This window comes from Microtus pennsylvanicus, chromosome 5 (assembly GCF_037038515.1).
Source record: "Microtus pennsylvanicus isolate mMicPen1 chromosome 5, mMicPen1.hap1, whole genome shotgun sequence".
Taxonomy (NCBI): Eukaryota; Metazoa; Chordata; class Mammalia; order Rodentia; family Cricetidae; genus Microtus; species Microtus pennsylvanicus.
This window is the reverse complement of record NC_134583.1, coordinates 69234996-69252300: the sequence shown is the minus strand read 5'-3', so window position 1 is coordinate 69252300 and position 17305 is coordinate 69234996. Positions and strand designations below refer to the sequence as shown.

General features: G+C 50.4%; 1 protein-coding gene across 3 annotated transcripts in view; it reads right to left on the bottom strand.

The window, feature by feature from the left end:
• The window catches only part of Itgax (integrin subunit alpha X), a 23442-nt gene extending 6137 nt beyond the window's left edge, over positions 1 to 17305 (bottom strand). For 2 of the 3 annotated variants that reach the window (XM_075972423.1, XM_075972425.1), the window contains exons 1-23: positions 17160 to 17305; positions 16495 to 16600; positions 15872 to 15975; positions 15535 to 15605; positions 15265 to 15382; positions 13296 to 13426; positions 13013 to 13158; positions 12630 to 12783; positions 11374 to 11524; positions 11113 to 11186; positions 10849 to 10978; positions 10620 to 10762; positions 10326 to 10466; positions 10023 to 10232; positions 6190 to 6320; positions 5913 to 6070; positions 5635 to 5789; positions 4898 to 5029; positions 3991 to 4064; positions 3599 to 3764; positions 629 to 745; positions 470 to 549; positions 312 to 395 (exon numbers count right to left, since the gene is read on the bottom strand). In XM_075972423.1, coding sequence (XP_075828538.1) covers positions 312 to 395; positions 470 to 549; positions 629 to 745; positions 3599 to 3764; positions 3991 to 4064; positions 4898 to 5029; positions 5635 to 5789; positions 5913 to 6070; positions 6190 to 6320; positions 10023 to 10232; positions 10326 to 10466; positions 10620 to 10762; positions 10849 to 10978; positions 11113 to 11186; positions 11374 to 11524; positions 12630 to 12783; positions 13013 to 13158; positions 13296 to 13426; positions 15265 to 15382; positions 15535 to 15605; positions 15872 to 15975; positions 16495 to 16600; positions 17160 to 17196 — 2813 coding nt within the window. In that variant the 5' untranslated portion in view covers positions 17197 to 17305. Of the gene's footprint in view, positions 1 to 311; positions 396 to 469; positions 550 to 628; positions 746 to 3598; positions 3765 to 3990; positions 4065 to 4897; positions 5030 to 5634; positions 5790 to 5912; positions 6071 to 6189; positions 6321 to 10022; positions 10233 to 10325; positions 10467 to 10619; positions 10763 to 10848; positions 10979 to 11112; positions 11187 to 11373; positions 11525 to 12629; positions 12784 to 13012; positions 13159 to 13295; positions 13427 to 15264; positions 15383 to 15534; positions 15606 to 15871; positions 15976 to 16494; positions 16601 to 17136 lie in introns of all 3 variants that reach the window. The other variant, XM_075972424.1, reaches the window with a different exon arrangement.

Genomic DNA, 17305 nt, shown 5'->3' with positions numbered 1-17305 from the left:
GGTACAGCAACCTTGATCTCCACGTAGGCTATAAGAACCTTGAATACAAGGGTGTATTGCATATACCCCAGAGGACCCAAGACAATCTTGTGAATTTTCAAAGCCTGTAGCCTGCATTAAATATAGGCTGTAATGATAGTGATTTCACAATTATGGTCATAACGAACACCCATTGATGAATATGTGCAGCTACCAATATCATCTCCTACCGAAAGGACAATAAAGCCTGAAACATCCCGGATGAGGGTAGTGACTCTTGCAAACCCTACTTCCACGTAAAGAAGAACCATCCGGGGTCCTAGAGAGCGTACCTGCTGATCACAGTGTACACAGCATACTTTACTGGGAGCTTCAGCTGGAAGGTGGTTTTATTGGTCTTAGGTGTATCATTCTCACTGGGGACAGAGGAAGAGTATGAGGTGTAAGGAGCAGAATTAGAAAGACACCCCCCTGGGCCTAGACAGCTTACCTGCTCACTCTGGCTGTTAGAGACAGCTGGGCCCCTAGCACAGCTTTGGGAGAGACATCAAAAGTTACCAAGAAAGTCATCTGAGGAAGAAAAGGGAGTGGTCACGGAAGAGTGAGGAGAATGGGAACAAGGCGTGGGCTAGGCGGAAGCCAGGCTGACCTGTGCCCCTCCTCGGAAAATGATGTGGCTGATGCTGCAGCTGGTCCCCCAGAAGCCCTGGCTCCTTCTTGGAGAGCTATCACAGGTGAGGTGTAGGGAACGCTGCCGCCATTGGTTCTAGATAAAAACAAGGCAAAAAGCGTACAGCAGATGGTGTTTGTCAGTGTTCCAGAGAGACGCTGGGATTCAAGCACACAGTTCGCTGGAAATCTTAGGGCTTGAGGCTGGACATCTGGCCAGACTTCCTAAAATGCAGAAAGCTCCAGTCCCCAGCGCCCCCACCCTTCACCTCTTGTTGGGATTTTTGTTCTTGCTGTTATTGTTCTGTAGCCCATATTGTTCTAGAACTCACTAGAAGGCCCTGTCTAGCCTCAGACTTATGGTGATCCTCCTGCCTCAGACTCCAAGTGTTAGGATTACAGCCATGAACCAGCACACCCTGCTTCTTGTTACTTCGAAAGGCCTTTTATTGTGTGGATAGTTTTAAACACACTCAGGGTAGAAAGAGGGGACTATCAACCTCTATTTCCCGTCACTCAGCACAAGTTACCAATGTTTTCCTATGCTTCTCTCCCCTCCCCCGTAGATTATTCTCCACCTCTTCTTTTCTTAATAATTTAAAGTACTTCCTACACATTGTATTATTTTATCCCAATATATTTTAATGTCTACTCAAAACCAACAAGGTTGTTTTCTTGATATAACCACAAAACCAAACAAACTGTACACAACAGAAGTAGCAAAGCCTCCCCCAATGTAGCGGTCATGTTCCATTTTCCTGGGTTGCCTCTTCACCCTTTTGATTTTAAATTGCTTTCCTGTTAAATAACTATCCATCGAAGATCCGCACATCACACTGGGCTGCTGTATCTAGGATCACTGTCACTGCATGCTCTCTGGGAATTACTTTTCCTGGTTCACTTTTTTGTAAGTAATTAAAATGTGTTCCCAGGGAGGGATGCTAGGTCAGGAGGTAGAGCACACGTACAAAGCAAATGTATGAGCCTCATTTAAACTCCCACTAAATTAAACCAGGTGGAAAACAGATATTGGGAGGAGAATTAGAGGAATTTGTCCATGCTCTAAACACTCGCTCATTTCCTTGGGTGACATGACAACTGTGGGGTCACATAAGACATCGCTGCTGCTCAGAACTCCAGAGCCAAATGAAGAGGAAGCCATGGTCCAATGTCTAACCTTGTGTGAAAATATTTCAGCAAATAAAGACAAGGCCAGGTGTGGTGGTGTACACCTGTGCTCCCAGCCCTGGAAAAGTTAAGGCAGGAGAATCGGGAGTTCAAGGCAAGCCTTGACTGCTTGAATCTGAAGCTAGCTTGGGCTAAATGAGACACTGGCACCGAGAGAGGGAGAAACAGATGGAACAAACGGGTCAAATGTTGATCGCTGTTGATGCTTGTCAACAGCGCTGTGAGGATGTTTGTTTAACTCTCACTACTTCAGTAAAAGTTTAAAATTGTTTTAACAATAACTGTTTTGAAAAATGTGTTTCACTGGGAGCTCGTGGTGCCTGCCTTTAATCCCAGCATTCAAAAGACAGGCAGATCTCTGCAAATTTGAGGCCAGCCTGGTCTTCTGGGACATCCAGGGACATACAGATAAACCTTGTCTCAAAAAACAAAGCAAGCAAACAAAAAAAAAAACCTGTTTCTTTATAACTCTTTATGGTTCTGGTTCTGTCTTCTAGAACAGAGTGAACTGCCCTATTTTTGTAAACAAAGTTGTGTTATGCACACTTCTGTAGATTCGTGCAAACAAAGTTGTTTTGTGCACACTTCTGTAGATTCGTGTCAGCATCTGCTACTGTTGGAAAAGGTAGAGCTGAGAGGCTAGGACAGAAACAATATGGTCCACATAGCTAAAGCATTTCCCATCCAGCCTTCACAGAAGAACTTCTGGCAAGCCCAAGGCCAGAGTAGCCAATACATTAAGTTTTTTATTTTATAATATTTTAAGTACTTTATAAGTTTCGTGGTGTGTGCTTATATTCCTAGCACTTTGAAGGCTGAAACAGAAGGATTATGAACGCAAGACCAATCTGAGCTACATAGCGAGTTTCAGGCCAGTAAGACTATGTCTCAGGAAAAACAAACAAACAAATAGTACATGCACACAGGCCAAAGATAAACAGAGGACAGATCGCCTGAGTTCTGAGCCCAGATAATAGTGTTAGGGAATCAGGGGCAGGAGTCCATGATATCTTCCGGGTATATAGTGATATTTTGTTTGTTTTAACAAATAAAGCTTGCCTGAAGATCAGGGTGCAGCTAATCCCTAGAGGCCAGGCAGTGGTGGTTCACACCTTTAATCCCAGGACTCAGGAGACAGAGGGGGACCGAGCTCTGTTAGTTCAAGGTCACCCTGGGCTACACAAACTTAATTCAGTCTAAAACAAAGCTCATATAAAGGTGATCCCAGCACTAGGGAGGTGGAGACCGGAGTGATATGAGTGGGCGGAGAGAGGAATATAAGGCGGGAGGGGACAGGAGCTCAGATGCAGTCTGAGGTGAGGAACAATCTGAGCCCACAGTCTGAGGAACAGTGTAGTCTGAAGCAGTCTGAGGATAGGATCGCCCCTTTGATCTGAGCATTGGTAGAGGTAAGAATTCTCCAGTGACTGGCCGCGCTGCTTCTCTGGTTTTCAGCATCACCCCTGATAGCTGACTCGAGCTTTTATTATTAATACCAGTCGGAATCCGTGCTACACCGGTGTCACTTCTTCCACCATGTGGGCTCTGGGTCACTAGGCTTGCTGGCAAGTGTTCTTACCTGCTGAGCCATCCCACTGGCCCTTCAAAATACGGTTCCAGAAGTCCAAAACCCACGTAATACCACCCCACCATCCAATCAGGACCAGCGAAGATCTCTTGGCTCACCAAAGACTGCTAAGCAAGAGCCACCAGCCTGAGCTTTGAACCGAGTACAGGGGCCTGTACTACCGAGCCCACTCACCTCCTCCTTCCCCCGGAGGAGTATTTGGCCTTCTGCAACTCGTCTAAAGGACAGGCCCACCGGGTAGAGCAGAGCAACCGTGGTCCCGTAGGAATCTTCCCCATCGTTAGAGACCGTCACATTTACATTCAACTCCAGGTCGCTTCCCACCACCAGGGTCTTCAAGCTGCGTGTTGGGAGGGAGGAGAGGATTCTGTGACTGAGGCCAGAAACGGTCTGGGGATGAAATGTGGGGTAGCAGGTGAAAGATAGACAGGAGATGCCCCGTTCTGCCCGCCCCCTCCCCATGAGAGTGTGAGCGCCAGATCCTGGGAGAGAGGCGGGGCCCTGGGGGAGGCGGGGCCCTGGGGGAGGCGGGGCCCTGGGGGAAGACGGAGCTTGTGAAAGCTCACTCTGGGAAGCCAAAGATGATGCCAAGGTCGTCCTGGCAGATGTGGTCGGCTCCACAGTTCTTCTCAAAGGGAAGCTGAGGAAAGGGAGACATAGGAATTAGGTCTTGGGTGACAGGCAGCTCACGCCATGCCCTCATGCACCAGCCTCTCTGGCAAACAGCCAGAGCGAAGGGGATGGCAAGCTCCCCACCAAAAACCTCTCTGCGGCTCTCGAGCTCCCTAACAGATCCCAGGCTCCAGGAAAACGGCAGGCACCATTCTAACTTCCCCCAAAGAAGCTCGCAGGTTCAGGTTGCCAAACCCCAAACCATCACTGCCAATACAGTGGCTACACCTCAGCTAGATTGCCCCTGCTCCCACTTCCCTCACAGCCTTGCAGCTGCTCATCTCTTTGCCCATAATGCAGGTTCCCAGACGTCCTCCTCGTGCTACCCAAGAATCAGGCACAGCCTGGCCGCAGGCCCGTGATGTGAACTACTCATCAACCACACGGCAGGAAACCTTGCCATTCTCTGAGACCGATAAAATGGGGCCCCCATGGAGCTGGAGAGATGGATGGTTCAGTGGTTAAGAGCACTGATTGTTCTTCCAGAGGACCTGGGTTCAATTCCCAGCTCCCACATGGCAGCTCACAACCATCTGTGACTCCCGTTCCAGGGGATCCAACACCCTCACACAGACACATATGAAGGCAAAAACACTAATGCATATAAAATAAAAAAAATAAATAATTTAAAAAAAAAGAAGCTCCCCACTCTGCCTTGTATTCATGAACTCTCCTCAGAGTCCCCACCACGCCCATACCTGTCCATGCTGTCAATAGCTCCTGCTAATAAATATCTTACCCAAAATGGCAGCCTGCCTTGGTGTCCCCCTTGAGCCCCAACACCATAAAAAGCTGACTCACAGAGGCCGTGTAGTATGTTTGCTCATCCACAGCCAGCATGGGTAGAAGGCTTTGGTGAGAAGAGATGGGCAGGCCAACAAGAGAGAAGTTGAGGCGCAAAGTGATAGGGGTCACCGAGTCTTCCACACAGGCCTAGAGAAGAGGGTGGTTTGAAAGAAAGTCCCCTGCATTGTTACTGGCTGTACCCCATCTCTGCATGTGGAAGGGGGGTTAGAGCAATCTCATCTATGGTCGGTAAGCTTCACCCCCATACAGCTCTCCCACTGTACTCAATGGCTCCTCCTAAGACTGTTCTGTTCTCTTCTCTAGTTTTCTCTGGGTAGCATTTATCCGGACCTGACATTCACTATCTAGAAATTGTTTGTTTGGAGGTTCCGGTCATCACTAGGGAACTCGCTATGGGCAATGGCTGCTTCATCCCCTGTGGTGGGCGTGTCTCAGGGGTCAGCTCTATGTGTGTACTCAATAAATGTCTGCTTGAGTCAATCTGAGGCCACACAGCTCTCCCAGGCAACCCTGCTCTCTTTCCTAAATCCAGCTGGGTGGCCTCTGGCAGCTGCAACTGGCGATAGTCATTCATTTGCTTCCTTAGCTAACAAGTATTAGCTATCGCCTGCAGGCCAGATCCTGGGTGGAAATTCGGAACATGCTGTGTTCTGTCTCTGCTGAACCTCTTTCCAGTCCCCAGAAGGCCTCCACCCACAGCAATTCCCACAACCCGTCTACAGTCGGCTCACCGGCAGAAGCAACCTCACAGTCTCACAGTGCTTGCTCAGGCCAAGGCTTCGAACTCGGGACAGAGCCTGGGTCTTTGTTTCCTCGAAGATGGCACGCGGACTCAGACGGCCAGGGTCTAGGGCCAGGTCAAAGGTGACAGAGCTTTTGAGGTCACCTGCAAGGGAATGTGGAACACAAGGAAGATGGAGAGAGCCAGAAATTACTCATGTAGGCAAGGGGCAAGTCATCAGATAGAAGGCTTCCAAAGGTCAGGGAGGGTCAAAGGGAAGAAACTCACCTAGTCGGGTCTTGGAGCTATCATAAATATAAAGGCAGACTGTGGCGTCACCCAGTGTCTGAACAGAGGCCACCTGCTCCTGACACTCAAACACAGACCTGGCGATCTCCGAAGGTGAGAATCTCACAGTCGGTGACATTCGAAGAATGGGTCTGGTCCTGTTGTCGGAACACTGAGCTGAGAAGAGGCTCTTGGCCACTGGGACCTCAGCCTCCAGTCGGGAAGGAGGTTCCTAGTCTAGGATGGGTGGGGAGTGTCTGAGGAAAGCTGTGCCCACCTGAGCAGTAGCACGTTCCCCTTGGACCCCACGGCCAGGTCCACCAGTCCATCCCCGGTGAGGTCCTGACCGCCACTCAGTGACTGCCCAAAATATTGGAGCCCAGGGAAGAGCCGGGATCCTGAAATCCTCTGTCCAGAAAGGAAGGTGAATCAGACTCCAAGAAGGGATATGATGGTTTAGCTGCAGCTTGTTTCCTAACTGTGTGACAACCTCTCCAAGAAGTCTAGTGGAACTGCGTTATTGGCGGCCTTTGCCCTCTGTGCTGACCAGTTTTTATGCCAAACTGACACAAGCCAAAGTCACGTAGAAAGAAGGAAATTTAGAGAAAATGCCCCCATGCGATTGGCCTGTAGGCAAGTCTGTAGTGCTTTTTCTTGATTGATGATAGATTGGAGGGTCAGAACAATGTGTGCAGTGCTACCCCTGAACTGGTGATCCTGAGTAGGCTGAGCAAGTCATGGAGAGCAAGTTGGTGAGCAGTGCTCCTCTGTGGCCTCTGCAGCAGCTCCTGCGTCCAGGCTCCTGCCCTGTTTGAGTTCCTGCCCTGACTTCTCTCCCTGATGGACTGTGAGATGAAACTGAAATCCGAAATAAACGCTTTCTCCCCCTGACTGCTTTTGGTCACGGTTTGTTATTCACAGCAAGAGAAACCGTAACTAAGAAGCTGTCCAAGAGAGAAAGTAGGGTTTATACAAATCATCTAGTTCCTAGAGCTATTGTAAAGGAACAAGACTTCTCCCTTGACTAGGCATGAGGACACACGACCGCAATCCCAGCACTTGGAAGGGACAAACATGCACCTCTAGTTGAAAGCCCGTCTGGGCTATGCAGTGAGATCCTGTGTCAAAGCAAGGCTAGCCTTCTGCGCTCTCCTTGGCGTCCTGTCTTGCCATGCATATCTCTCCTTCTTACACACACACAGCCCCCCATCTGTTATGAAGGCAAAACACCCACACACAGAAAAGTTCAAGCGACGTGAGAAAGAGGGAGGTAAGAATGTGAGAGGAGGAAGGGCAAGCGGTGACAAGAGATCATTTAAACAGAGTCTAAAAGGAGGAGGGGCAGCTGGGAAATGGCGGCTAGAGTCCTAAGGGTTCGGAGACTGGCAAGTTGTCCTGGGGACCTGAGTTACATTGACTTAATTAGTCCCTGCTTCCCATTGACTCTCACATGAGCCAGGACTCAATCTTTCTGTGCCTTGGTTCCCTTATTTTTGTCTTTCACACACAGAGAGACTATGTTAGGATTTGTGCCTACGGATTATATTTATATTTTTGCAGGCATTAAGCGAATCCACTATGGTTATTAGAACCATACATGGGGTGCGGTCAGCAGTCAACCTTACTATGATGAATGACAAGGCTAAATTGGGTCTCAGGAGCTGCGGAGGTGACTCAGTGGGTAAGAGTGTTTGCTGTTCAAGCATGCGGAGCTGAGCTCAAATCTTTAGCACTCAGGAAAAACCCCATCGTAGATGCAACCCCAGTACTAGGGAGCAGAGACAGGGAGATTGTGGGAGTTAGTTGGCTAGCTAGACTAGCTGAAACTTCAAGCTTCGGGTTCAGTGAGAGACCATGTCTCAAGGTAAGAAGGTGGAGAATAATAAAGACATCAGACGTCCTCATCTGGCTTCCGCATTCACATGCTTGGGCCCACACACATGCCTACACACCCGTGTGTGTGCGCCACTCCCATGCACTACAGAAATGAAATAGAAAGGACTTCAGGACCCATCTATGCCTCAGTCCCACTTCATAAACAAAACAAGAAGTTGACTCCAGCCTGAACCCAGCATCATCTTGCTGTCTTTTCAAAGGACAAAGACACGCAAAGCTGGGGTGGGGGAGTGGCTGCAGCTAACCCCGATTCTCCCCTCAGGGGCACCACCTCCCCTGTGGCTTTGTTCTCTTTTATTTCCATCATTCTTAAAATACCTAATCCCTCAGGAAACCTGTGGTTTAGTCTCTGACACTGTGGAGACCAAAGATGTTGGTAATAAATGCCAGTTACTAAGGGACCCCGGGTAGGATGGGTGTGGTAACCAACTCCAGGGTCCTCCCATTCAGGAAGTCTCGGGTTTGGTATCTGAGCCTGTGGAGGACGACGTAAACCCTTTCCAGTCCAGCGAATGAGAAAAGAATCACTGCGGTCAGTGAACCAGAAAGGCCATGGGTGAACCCCAGTGGCGCCTGTAAGCCGTGCTGGGGAAGAGAAGCTGCACATTGGTGCTAACTGGGTGCACTTGCGGGGATTCTCCCCGAGTCACACGCCTTCCTCAGATCTCCCTCAGTTGTTAAACGATGCTAACAATTAAAACGACAGCAGCTTACAGTAACACGACACGCTAATGTACCAGGCAGTAGTCCGAGTGCTATGTGAGAACAGGTGTGGTCATCCTATGGTGGTCACCATCCCTACAGGCAGACACAGACAGGTGTTGGTCCCTTTTCATGTCACGGTGACCAATCCCTGACTAAACCACTAAGAGGGGAAAGGGCTCGTTTTGGCTCATTATGAAGGGAAAGTGTGGAAGAGAAGAGAGGCTCACAAAATGGCATCCAGGAAGGGGGGAGGAAGGAGGGGGGGAGAGGGGGGAAGGAGGAACAGAAACACACAGAGGTTTTGCTAATCTCTGAGTACTGCTGAATTCAGTCTCAAGTGTTACACAGATGCTGGCAGAACCACAGGGCTCTCCCTGCGCTTTCCTGGAGGACGGCACAACGGCCTTTTAAAAATATTCGCACACCGTAGAGTTCACCTCACAGCTCTGCAACTCCCGTGTCTTCAGGGTTGTGAGACCGTTTCCACGATTAATTTTTGATCACTTTATCACCCCAACAAGAGATGGGACACCTGTTAACAGTCACCCCATGCCTGTCACTTCCCCTTACACCCAAACCTAGGCAACCAGTAATCTACTTGCTGTCTCTGCGGATTTGCCTGCTAGAGACACTCTGTGTAAAGGCAACCATACAACGTATGATTTCTTTTAACTGGTTTCTTTCACTTATCATAGGATTTCAAAGTTCGTTCACAGAGCCTGTACCAGCTCATAGTGGCGTAATATGCCACCGCACGGGTAAACATTTGGTTTATCTGCTAAACGTAGATGGTCATATGGGTTGTTTCTGCCTTTCAGCTATTAATTCTGAGTAATGCTTCAAGCAGCATTCTATGTAGCTTTGGGAGGGCGTGTGTTCCATTCTCTTGTGCTAGAATCGTCTGGTCACATGATAACTCTATAATTGATCTTCTGAGAAATTAACACATTGTTTCAAAATTGCCATAGCATCTTCAGACTCTCACCAGCCATGCCTGGGGGTGCTGCATGCACCACGCCCTGATGATTGGTAGCCCTGTGATTCTGTATAGACGACCATGATTCACACTGCACAGTGATGAGGTTGCTACCCCGTGAATGATGATGCCGGGTTCTCAACTTGCCCTGTGTTTGTTGACCTTGGTTAAACTTGGTAGAAAGGTCTGCTCAGATGTCTGCCTGTTTGATGGCTTTGACATTTGCCCAGGCAAGCAGCTGTCCCTTCCCGGGAAACCCTGCTCTGCTGTGTGGAGGACTCCTTCCCGGCTGGGCATCTGGAAGGATCACTGATTGCATTGGTACGGTTTGGAAACTACTCAAGTATTGAGTCTCAAGACAAAGCGGGGAAGGCAGTTGCTTGCCTTTTCATGTCTCCGCTGCTTGGGTTTGACCTGCTGCAAAATGCTCAGTGCTTAAGCCAAGAAATGAAGTCCCAGAAGAGGATCTTTGTGACAGAGAAGAGACAAAAAGGAAGCTCTTGTAGTCTTGGGAGACAGTGATTGGGCCTCACCTGGCTGGGCGAGGGGTTGACGTCCAGTTTTGAGGCTCCATGAAATATGTACACGGCCCCCATGTTCTCTTCCTCTCCAGGTGCTCCTATAGCCACATCTGTCACACGGTCCCCGTTCACGTCCCCTAGCACTGTCAGGGCTGCTCCAAAGCGGCCCCAAGGATGGCCCTGCTCCCCGTGGAGAGTGGCCTCACACTGCCACCTGCTCCTCTGCAGACAAAGCCAGCATCAGACCCGACCTGGGCAGCCCTCCACCCACACCCACACACCACAGACCACCAGGCAGGACACTTCACCACTTACCCCACCGGGCATGGGGCACACAGACACCTGCCCCCCTCGGGTCTGCTCATAGTAATGGGGGGCCCCAATCAGGACCAGGTCAGTGCTGCCATCTCCATCCATGTCCACAGAGCAGAGGGAGGCCCCAAAGTAGGAACCAATCTGGTAGGCCAAGCCTGAAGTCATCTTACAGATGCCCCATCTGGGCGAGGCCCTGCCCCTGTCCCAGTACCACAGCTTCCCCTGTGGGCTCCAAAGGCCCTTCATCTCCTCCTTCTCCACCCTGGCCACACTCTGACTTCCTCTTCTACCAACCTGTGTCCCGCCAACTTCAGACTTGGGCCTCCATTGCCTGGATTCCTGGGTAAAGATGACAACCTTCCCTGTGTGCTGGTGGCGAGGGGCTCCCAGGACCAGGCTGTAGACCCCCTTCCGAAAGGCCAGTGCGGTGGAGTAACCTGAGGGGCCCAGACCTCAGCACCAAGGCTTCTCCTGTCTTCCGGCAGCTCATCCTGCCCCTCTTCCTCCCACAGCCTCTTCTTACCCAGGTAAGCATCCCTCATGTCCACGTTCTCCTGAGGCATGCTGATGAAGGTGGGTCTCATATTTTGGAGGTATAGGAAGGCACCTCCAGACCAGCTGAAGCTTCCCACAGCTCCCAGAACTGGTCCATCCTGGGAGGAAAGGATCCCAGGGCTGAGCAGGCTGGAGCAGGGTGCCAGTCTAATCCGAAGAAAGACTTCCCCTGGCTCCCCTTTGCCCTCCTTTCCAGCATCCTCCATCACCAGCCTGAGAAAGCTCAACTCACAGGTGTGATCGCAGCACTGAAGCCCTCCTGGGACATCTCCAACTCAAAAGAACTGCCACTTGCTGTCTCTGTACCTGGGGGAGGCATGATGCTTGGCTTGGGGAGAAAGACATTTCCCAGGCTCAGGGAGGCTTCTTAGGAGAGTCTAAGATCCAAATCCTCAAGCAAGGATTAGTGCCTAGCTCATGAGGGTCTAGACTCAACCAGGAAAATCCCTGTGTTTGAGGATTCCTGAAGCAAGCAGCTTCATTGTTAACTCACCCTCAATGGCAAAGATCTTCTCCTTCAGCTGGTTCTGAATGTCCTTCAAAGCATCAAAGTTTTCCACGTGGAAAATGTGTTCTTGGGAAGGCTCTGACGCAATTTTCTCTAATTCTTTCTTGTTCTGTACATAGTAAAAGGCCCTTCCTACCTGTCCCCAGAAAAGACCAACCCGGAGAGAATCAGAAGTCTGGAAACTCCTTTATGGGTTCGTGTTTTGAACAGCTTGTGAGGTAGGGCTTGGCTGGCAGAAGTAGGTCACTGGGGTGAGCTTTAGGGTGGTATCCTACAACCACCCCACGCTCTCTTGCCTCTTCTCTGGTCCTCCACACTGTGAAGAGCTGTGGCCTCAAACTCCCACCACCATGGATTCTACCCCTCCTTCTCCTCCATCATGGACTGAGCCCCTCTGAAATTGTGAATCAACATCAATAGTTCCTTTGCAGAAAAGGAGGAAGACAGGGTGTAAGAGCTGGAGGGTTGGGGGTGCTATGAAGAGCTGGCTTCAGGATACCACGTGACTGCTGCATCCATGAACTCAGACCAGCTCTGGTTATGTTCACAAAACACACATAAGATCAAGCTAGCCCAAAGTCCCACAGAGATGGGAAAGATGGCGTCCATGCCCCATCCCACAGCTGTGCACATATGGGCAGTACTAATTGGACATAGTGGGTCATTTTTTTAAAACACATAAAGTTAGGAAAGGGAGGGACAAGTGACCCAAGGGAAGAGAAATAGGAAATGAAGGTGTGTGTGGTCACATGTGTGTGGTCACGTGTGTGTGGCCATGTGTGTGGTCACATGTGTGTGGTCCTGTGTGTGGTCACGCGTGTGTGGTCATGTGTGTGGACACATGTGTGTGGTCACGTGTGTGTGACACAGGGGAGGAGAATAAGAAATGAAGACATGTGTGATCACATGTCCTTGTGCACATGTGTGAAACGTTCAAGGAACGAAAAATGAAATAAAACTTATTTCTCCCTTAAGTGTTTCTGCTGGATGCTTTCCCACAATGAGGCAAGTGACTAAGGCACTGTTATGGCTGCTGTCCACCAGGAACACCTCGGTCAGCCTTGGAGAGTCTTCTGAAATGAGGCTCAAACAGCACTAGGGAGTGGAAGCAAAGTTTCGATGGGGTCATTGGTCCCCAGTCTGCATACATGAGAAAACCGGGTTCTGCCCTTTAGAGGAAGTTGCTTGAAGAGGAAGTGACAGGAGGAAGCAAGTAGTGGGTGACCACCTTTGTGTCTTACCCCAATTGCATAACGGATGATGCCCTTAGCATCTGCCTGGGGGATGACATCATCATAACTCAGGCGGTCACCTTCTTTCTTCCCATCAGTAATGACAATGAGGACCCTGGTGGCATCTTTCCGAGCCCCATTTTGGGCAGTGAACAGTTCCGTTCTGTGAAGAAAGAGAGTCCAGAGGTCTGTGAACAAACTACGCTGGCTGCAGATGGCTTCTCAAAAATGAGGCTGTAGCCTTTCCTGTGAGAGGCCCCCCTCCCGCTCAGAAACCCCCAAGTGACAAGAGGACCAACAGGATCCTCCTGTTTCTTTCTTAGATGGGCAGATGAGGCCCAAAGAGAGTTCTGGATGCTCCAGGAAAGGCTACACGGGAAGGCTGGACTCACATGACCTTCTCGATAGCCGTGGCTGTGTATGTATACCCTCTCAGCTGCCTTACAGAGTTCAACAGGATTAGAGGGTTTGAGGTGGAGATGAAGTCCTTGAAAGTAAAATGTGTGAAGAATCTATCGGAGAACTGCATCAGGGAGAACTAAGGGAGAAAAAACACACACGCGCACATGGGGCTGAAGGTTAAGACAGCTTCCCAGGACTCCTCAAACCCGCCCAGCGGGCTTCTCAGCAAGCCCCCGCAGGCCTAAGCCCAGGCCCGTGCCCCCAGAGACACACCTGTGTGTGGGGTCGATGGAATTGGCTCATCACAGTTTCCACGAATTGTAGCATTATTTTAAAATCACTGGAGTAGATGCTACCCGAGCCATCAATCAAGAACACGATGTCCTGCTCCTGCCGTGGACACTCTAAGAAAGGGTGTTGCTCTGATCCTCCAAGAGACACTCACAAGGTCTCCTGGCTGCAGGAGCTCCTTCTCCCAGTGCCCTCCACCCCCCTCCATCTCCCTCAGTCGGACAGTCATAGACCAACCCCACTCGTGGGCCCTCTCTGTGTCAGAGAGCAAAGCTTCCTTAGGCCTCTGACTCAGACAAGGCCTTTGAGTCTTATAACGAGGCTACAGCTGTGACTGATCAACCTCAAGTCCAGTAGATAAAAAAAAAAATGCAAGCATCTCCTGCCTCAATAACAAAACACTAAGAGCCTTCTCCCTCCGTATAAAACATTTAGTGCCTCTCCTGAGGCCTGGATACCACAGCATCCAGCAAGGAAAGGACCCTAGGCTGTGCCGGTACTGTCTTTTCTGGTTAGTGCTGAACTGCCACCTTTGGTATTTTAATGTCACCCCTGGCAAGAGCCACACACTATCCCTGTTTTGTTCTGTTTCAACGTGGGTTCCCCTCCCAGGGAATATCAGAACTTTTATTCAGAAGAAGCTTTTCCAGCCTGAGGGAGTAGAGTTGACCCTCTGGAGCAGAGGCAATGTTGCTGCTCTTAGCTGCAGTGTCCTTTGTCGCTGCACAGAGTGGTGATGGACGCATCCAAGAAGAACGGGCTACTAACCAAATGCATGGCCTCTATGGACGTTCCTAGCGTTCCCCCAGCCTTCCCTTTCTGTGTTCTCTCAAAAAACAGAGACTAGCTAAGTTTCTGACAGGTCTTGTGGGTGGAGTCAAAACACAGGGATTTCTAGAAGGGGTGCCCATCCATTTCCCCTTGGGCCTCAGAGTGACTATGAAACTAGGGGACAGCTTCAGTAGGCCAACTGGGTTGGAGAAGCTCATTCCTCCACCTCATTTTGCATCTCCATCAGCACCAGAGAAGCCAATACACACACACACACACAGAGAGAGAGAGAGAGAGAGAGAGAGAGAGAGAGAGAGAATACACACACACTACTCAGACCACACCTCCATCAGCACCAGAGAAGCCAACACACACACACAGAGAGAGAGAGAGAGAGAGAGAGAGAGAGAGAGAGAGAGAGAGAGAGAGAACACACACACACTACTCAGACCACACCTCCATCAGCACCAGAGAAGCCAATACACACACACACACACAGAGAGAGAGAGAGAGAGAGAGAGAGAGAGAGAGAGAGAATACACACACACTACTCAGACCACACCTCCATCAGCACCAGAGAAGCCAACACACACACACACACACACACACACACACAGAGAGAGAGAGAGAGAGAGAGAGAGAGAGAGAGAGAGAGAGAGAACACACACTACTCAGACCTCACCTCCATCAGCACCAGAGAAGCCAACACACACACACACAGAGAGAGAGAGAGAGAGAGAGAGAGAGAGAGAGAGAGAGAGAGAGAGACAGAGAGAACACACACACTACTCAGACCACACCTCCATCAGCCAATCTCAGACCATTCAGCAAACCGTCACTGGAAAATGAACACCCTTCACTTTCATCCTGAGGGCAGCATTAGCTAATATCATTGGTGCCATGTCAGATCAGGCATTGTCCCAAAGGCTGGCCGTGGGTCTCATCTCGTGTTACTTTCAAAGACCCATCTGACAGATGCAAAAACCAAAGTGCCCAGACAATAACGGAACAGGTATCACTGCCAGCAGCATCTGTCCAACTGTGCCTGGAGCTGCTGCACCATCCGACAATGTATTTCTCCAGATACTCTCTTCCTTATTGGAAAAAGAATCTGGCCCACTGAACCCCCAGATGGATGTGTGTGGGCTCTCCAGAAGAGCTGGTGGTCCTGAATACTTACCCTGCTGGGCAGCCGGAAACCTTTGGTACTGCAGGAGAGATGAGGAAGCCAGCAGAAAGCAGAGCCCCGTCAGGTATATATTCTCTTTGCATGTGTGGTGCACAGTAGGACCACAGGCCTTGGGGCAGAGGGGGCTGATGAATGGGACTTGTTCTGTCCTGGTCTATTCTCCTATCCCAGCACCTCTAGCAACCATAACACTCCCGGCCCAGCAGCTCCAAGTCCCTATTCGACCCCTCCAGACCCTCCTGGGAAAGTGAGGGCACTCACCAACAGCTTGGAAGGGTTAGTGGCAGCAGTGAGAGACAGGCCCAGTGACATGTTCACAGCCTCTGGGGGCACTGAGGGAACAGACATGTGCACAGTCACCCTTGAGGACAGAAGACGTTATACCTCCACCTGGGAGACAGTGAGGGCCCACAGGGGAGGCAGATATCCACATCGTAAGGGAGCTGGGGCAGCATGGAGGCGGGACGGGTAGGCCCAGGAGCTTGTCTAAGGCTGTGTTTATGGACAGAGCTGCAGCTGACAGGTGGGACTCTTGGGCCCTACCAAAGCCCACAGCATCAGAGCTCAGCACTAGGTCTGAGGTAGGGTTATGACTCACCCTGGAGGTGGACAGGCTCACACTTGCCCACGTGATAGCCACATTTGTAGAGGCCACCCATTTGGTTAGTGGCCCTCATTTCCTTTGGAGCACCAACCATCACCCTGTGGGGAGACACAGCGCCCTGCCGTTAGGACCATCAACACTGGAGCCATGGTAGAGGGTCAGCTTCACCCCTCTGGGATAATGGAGGTTCATAACAAGGCAAGTCCTGGGCAGGTAGATTTTGGTTTGCTTTGTTCTCTCCTGATGGGAGCCCTTCATTTCTGACATTTAGATATTTCATAAATATAAGTCAGATGCACAATTCCTTGTAAGTGTACTCTGAAGTCTAAATGAACAGGCCCTGGGACCTGTAGGTCACAATGCCTCTCACATAGTGAGCACTCAAGAGATGTTATCATCTGAAGTCTAAATGAACAGGCCCTGGGACCTGCAGGTCACAATGCCTCTCACATAGTGAGCACTCAAGAAATGTTATCTGAAGTTACTCAAAAGGCCTGTTTTCAGGAAAACATGAAGAAAATTGCCACATGCCACAAAGGGAAGGTATGCAGGTGGTACCACTGGGGTGTGGGGCTGAGGAGGGCCAGGACTCTGTGCAGCTCCCACCCAGGCCTCACCAGGCATTGTCATACTGGACCACACTGTGTCCGAACCCAGCGCCGTCCATGTGGAAACGTGTCAGCTGCTCAGTGTCCAGGTTGAAGCCAAGAGAAGAAGCAAACGCTGCAGAAGCGTGAGAAGCTTTAGAGAGGGTCTCCACCCCCTTGACCACCATCCTTCCCTCTCGGCTGCATCTCCCAGGCTCATGCCCTGCTTGTCTCACTACCCAAGAGCCCTAGCCCTGGACTCTTCTCTCCTCCGCTCAGCTGAGGGCTCACTTTCCACTGCGAAGTTTCGCTTCTGTTTTCAAAGAATGAGCATCAAAATTTAAAGACACTCTTTTCCCATCTGGGACTCTGATGAGAGAGAATCCAGAAAAACCTGGAAACCAAGGGGGTATCATGGGTACACCATGAGATGTGCTTGCTCTGCCTGCTTCAGAAATCTGTGGGTTGTCAAGGCCAACTAGCCTCGTTCTCAGGATCACTCGGGTTCTCCCCCAAATAGACTCTTCAGCATTCTCTCGTCCCCCAAACTCCAGATCCCCAGCCCTATGCCTCTGCCTCCCGCAAATGTCTCTCTCCTTACCAAGACCGTGTTCTTTCAACCACATCCTACAGCTCAGGGACCTGGCTCGCTAAAGACCAAGTACCCAGTACCTCTCCTCCAGGTCCAGGCTCACCGGTCAGCAGCAGGAGGACTCTCCAAGGACGGCTCATGACTGGAGAACAGAAGCGGGGCTCTGGGAGACTAGCAACTCAGAAACAGCTACCAAGTCACCAAGGAAGCAGATGAGAAGAAAGGTGGTCAGGAGGTTAGAGGCCAGGA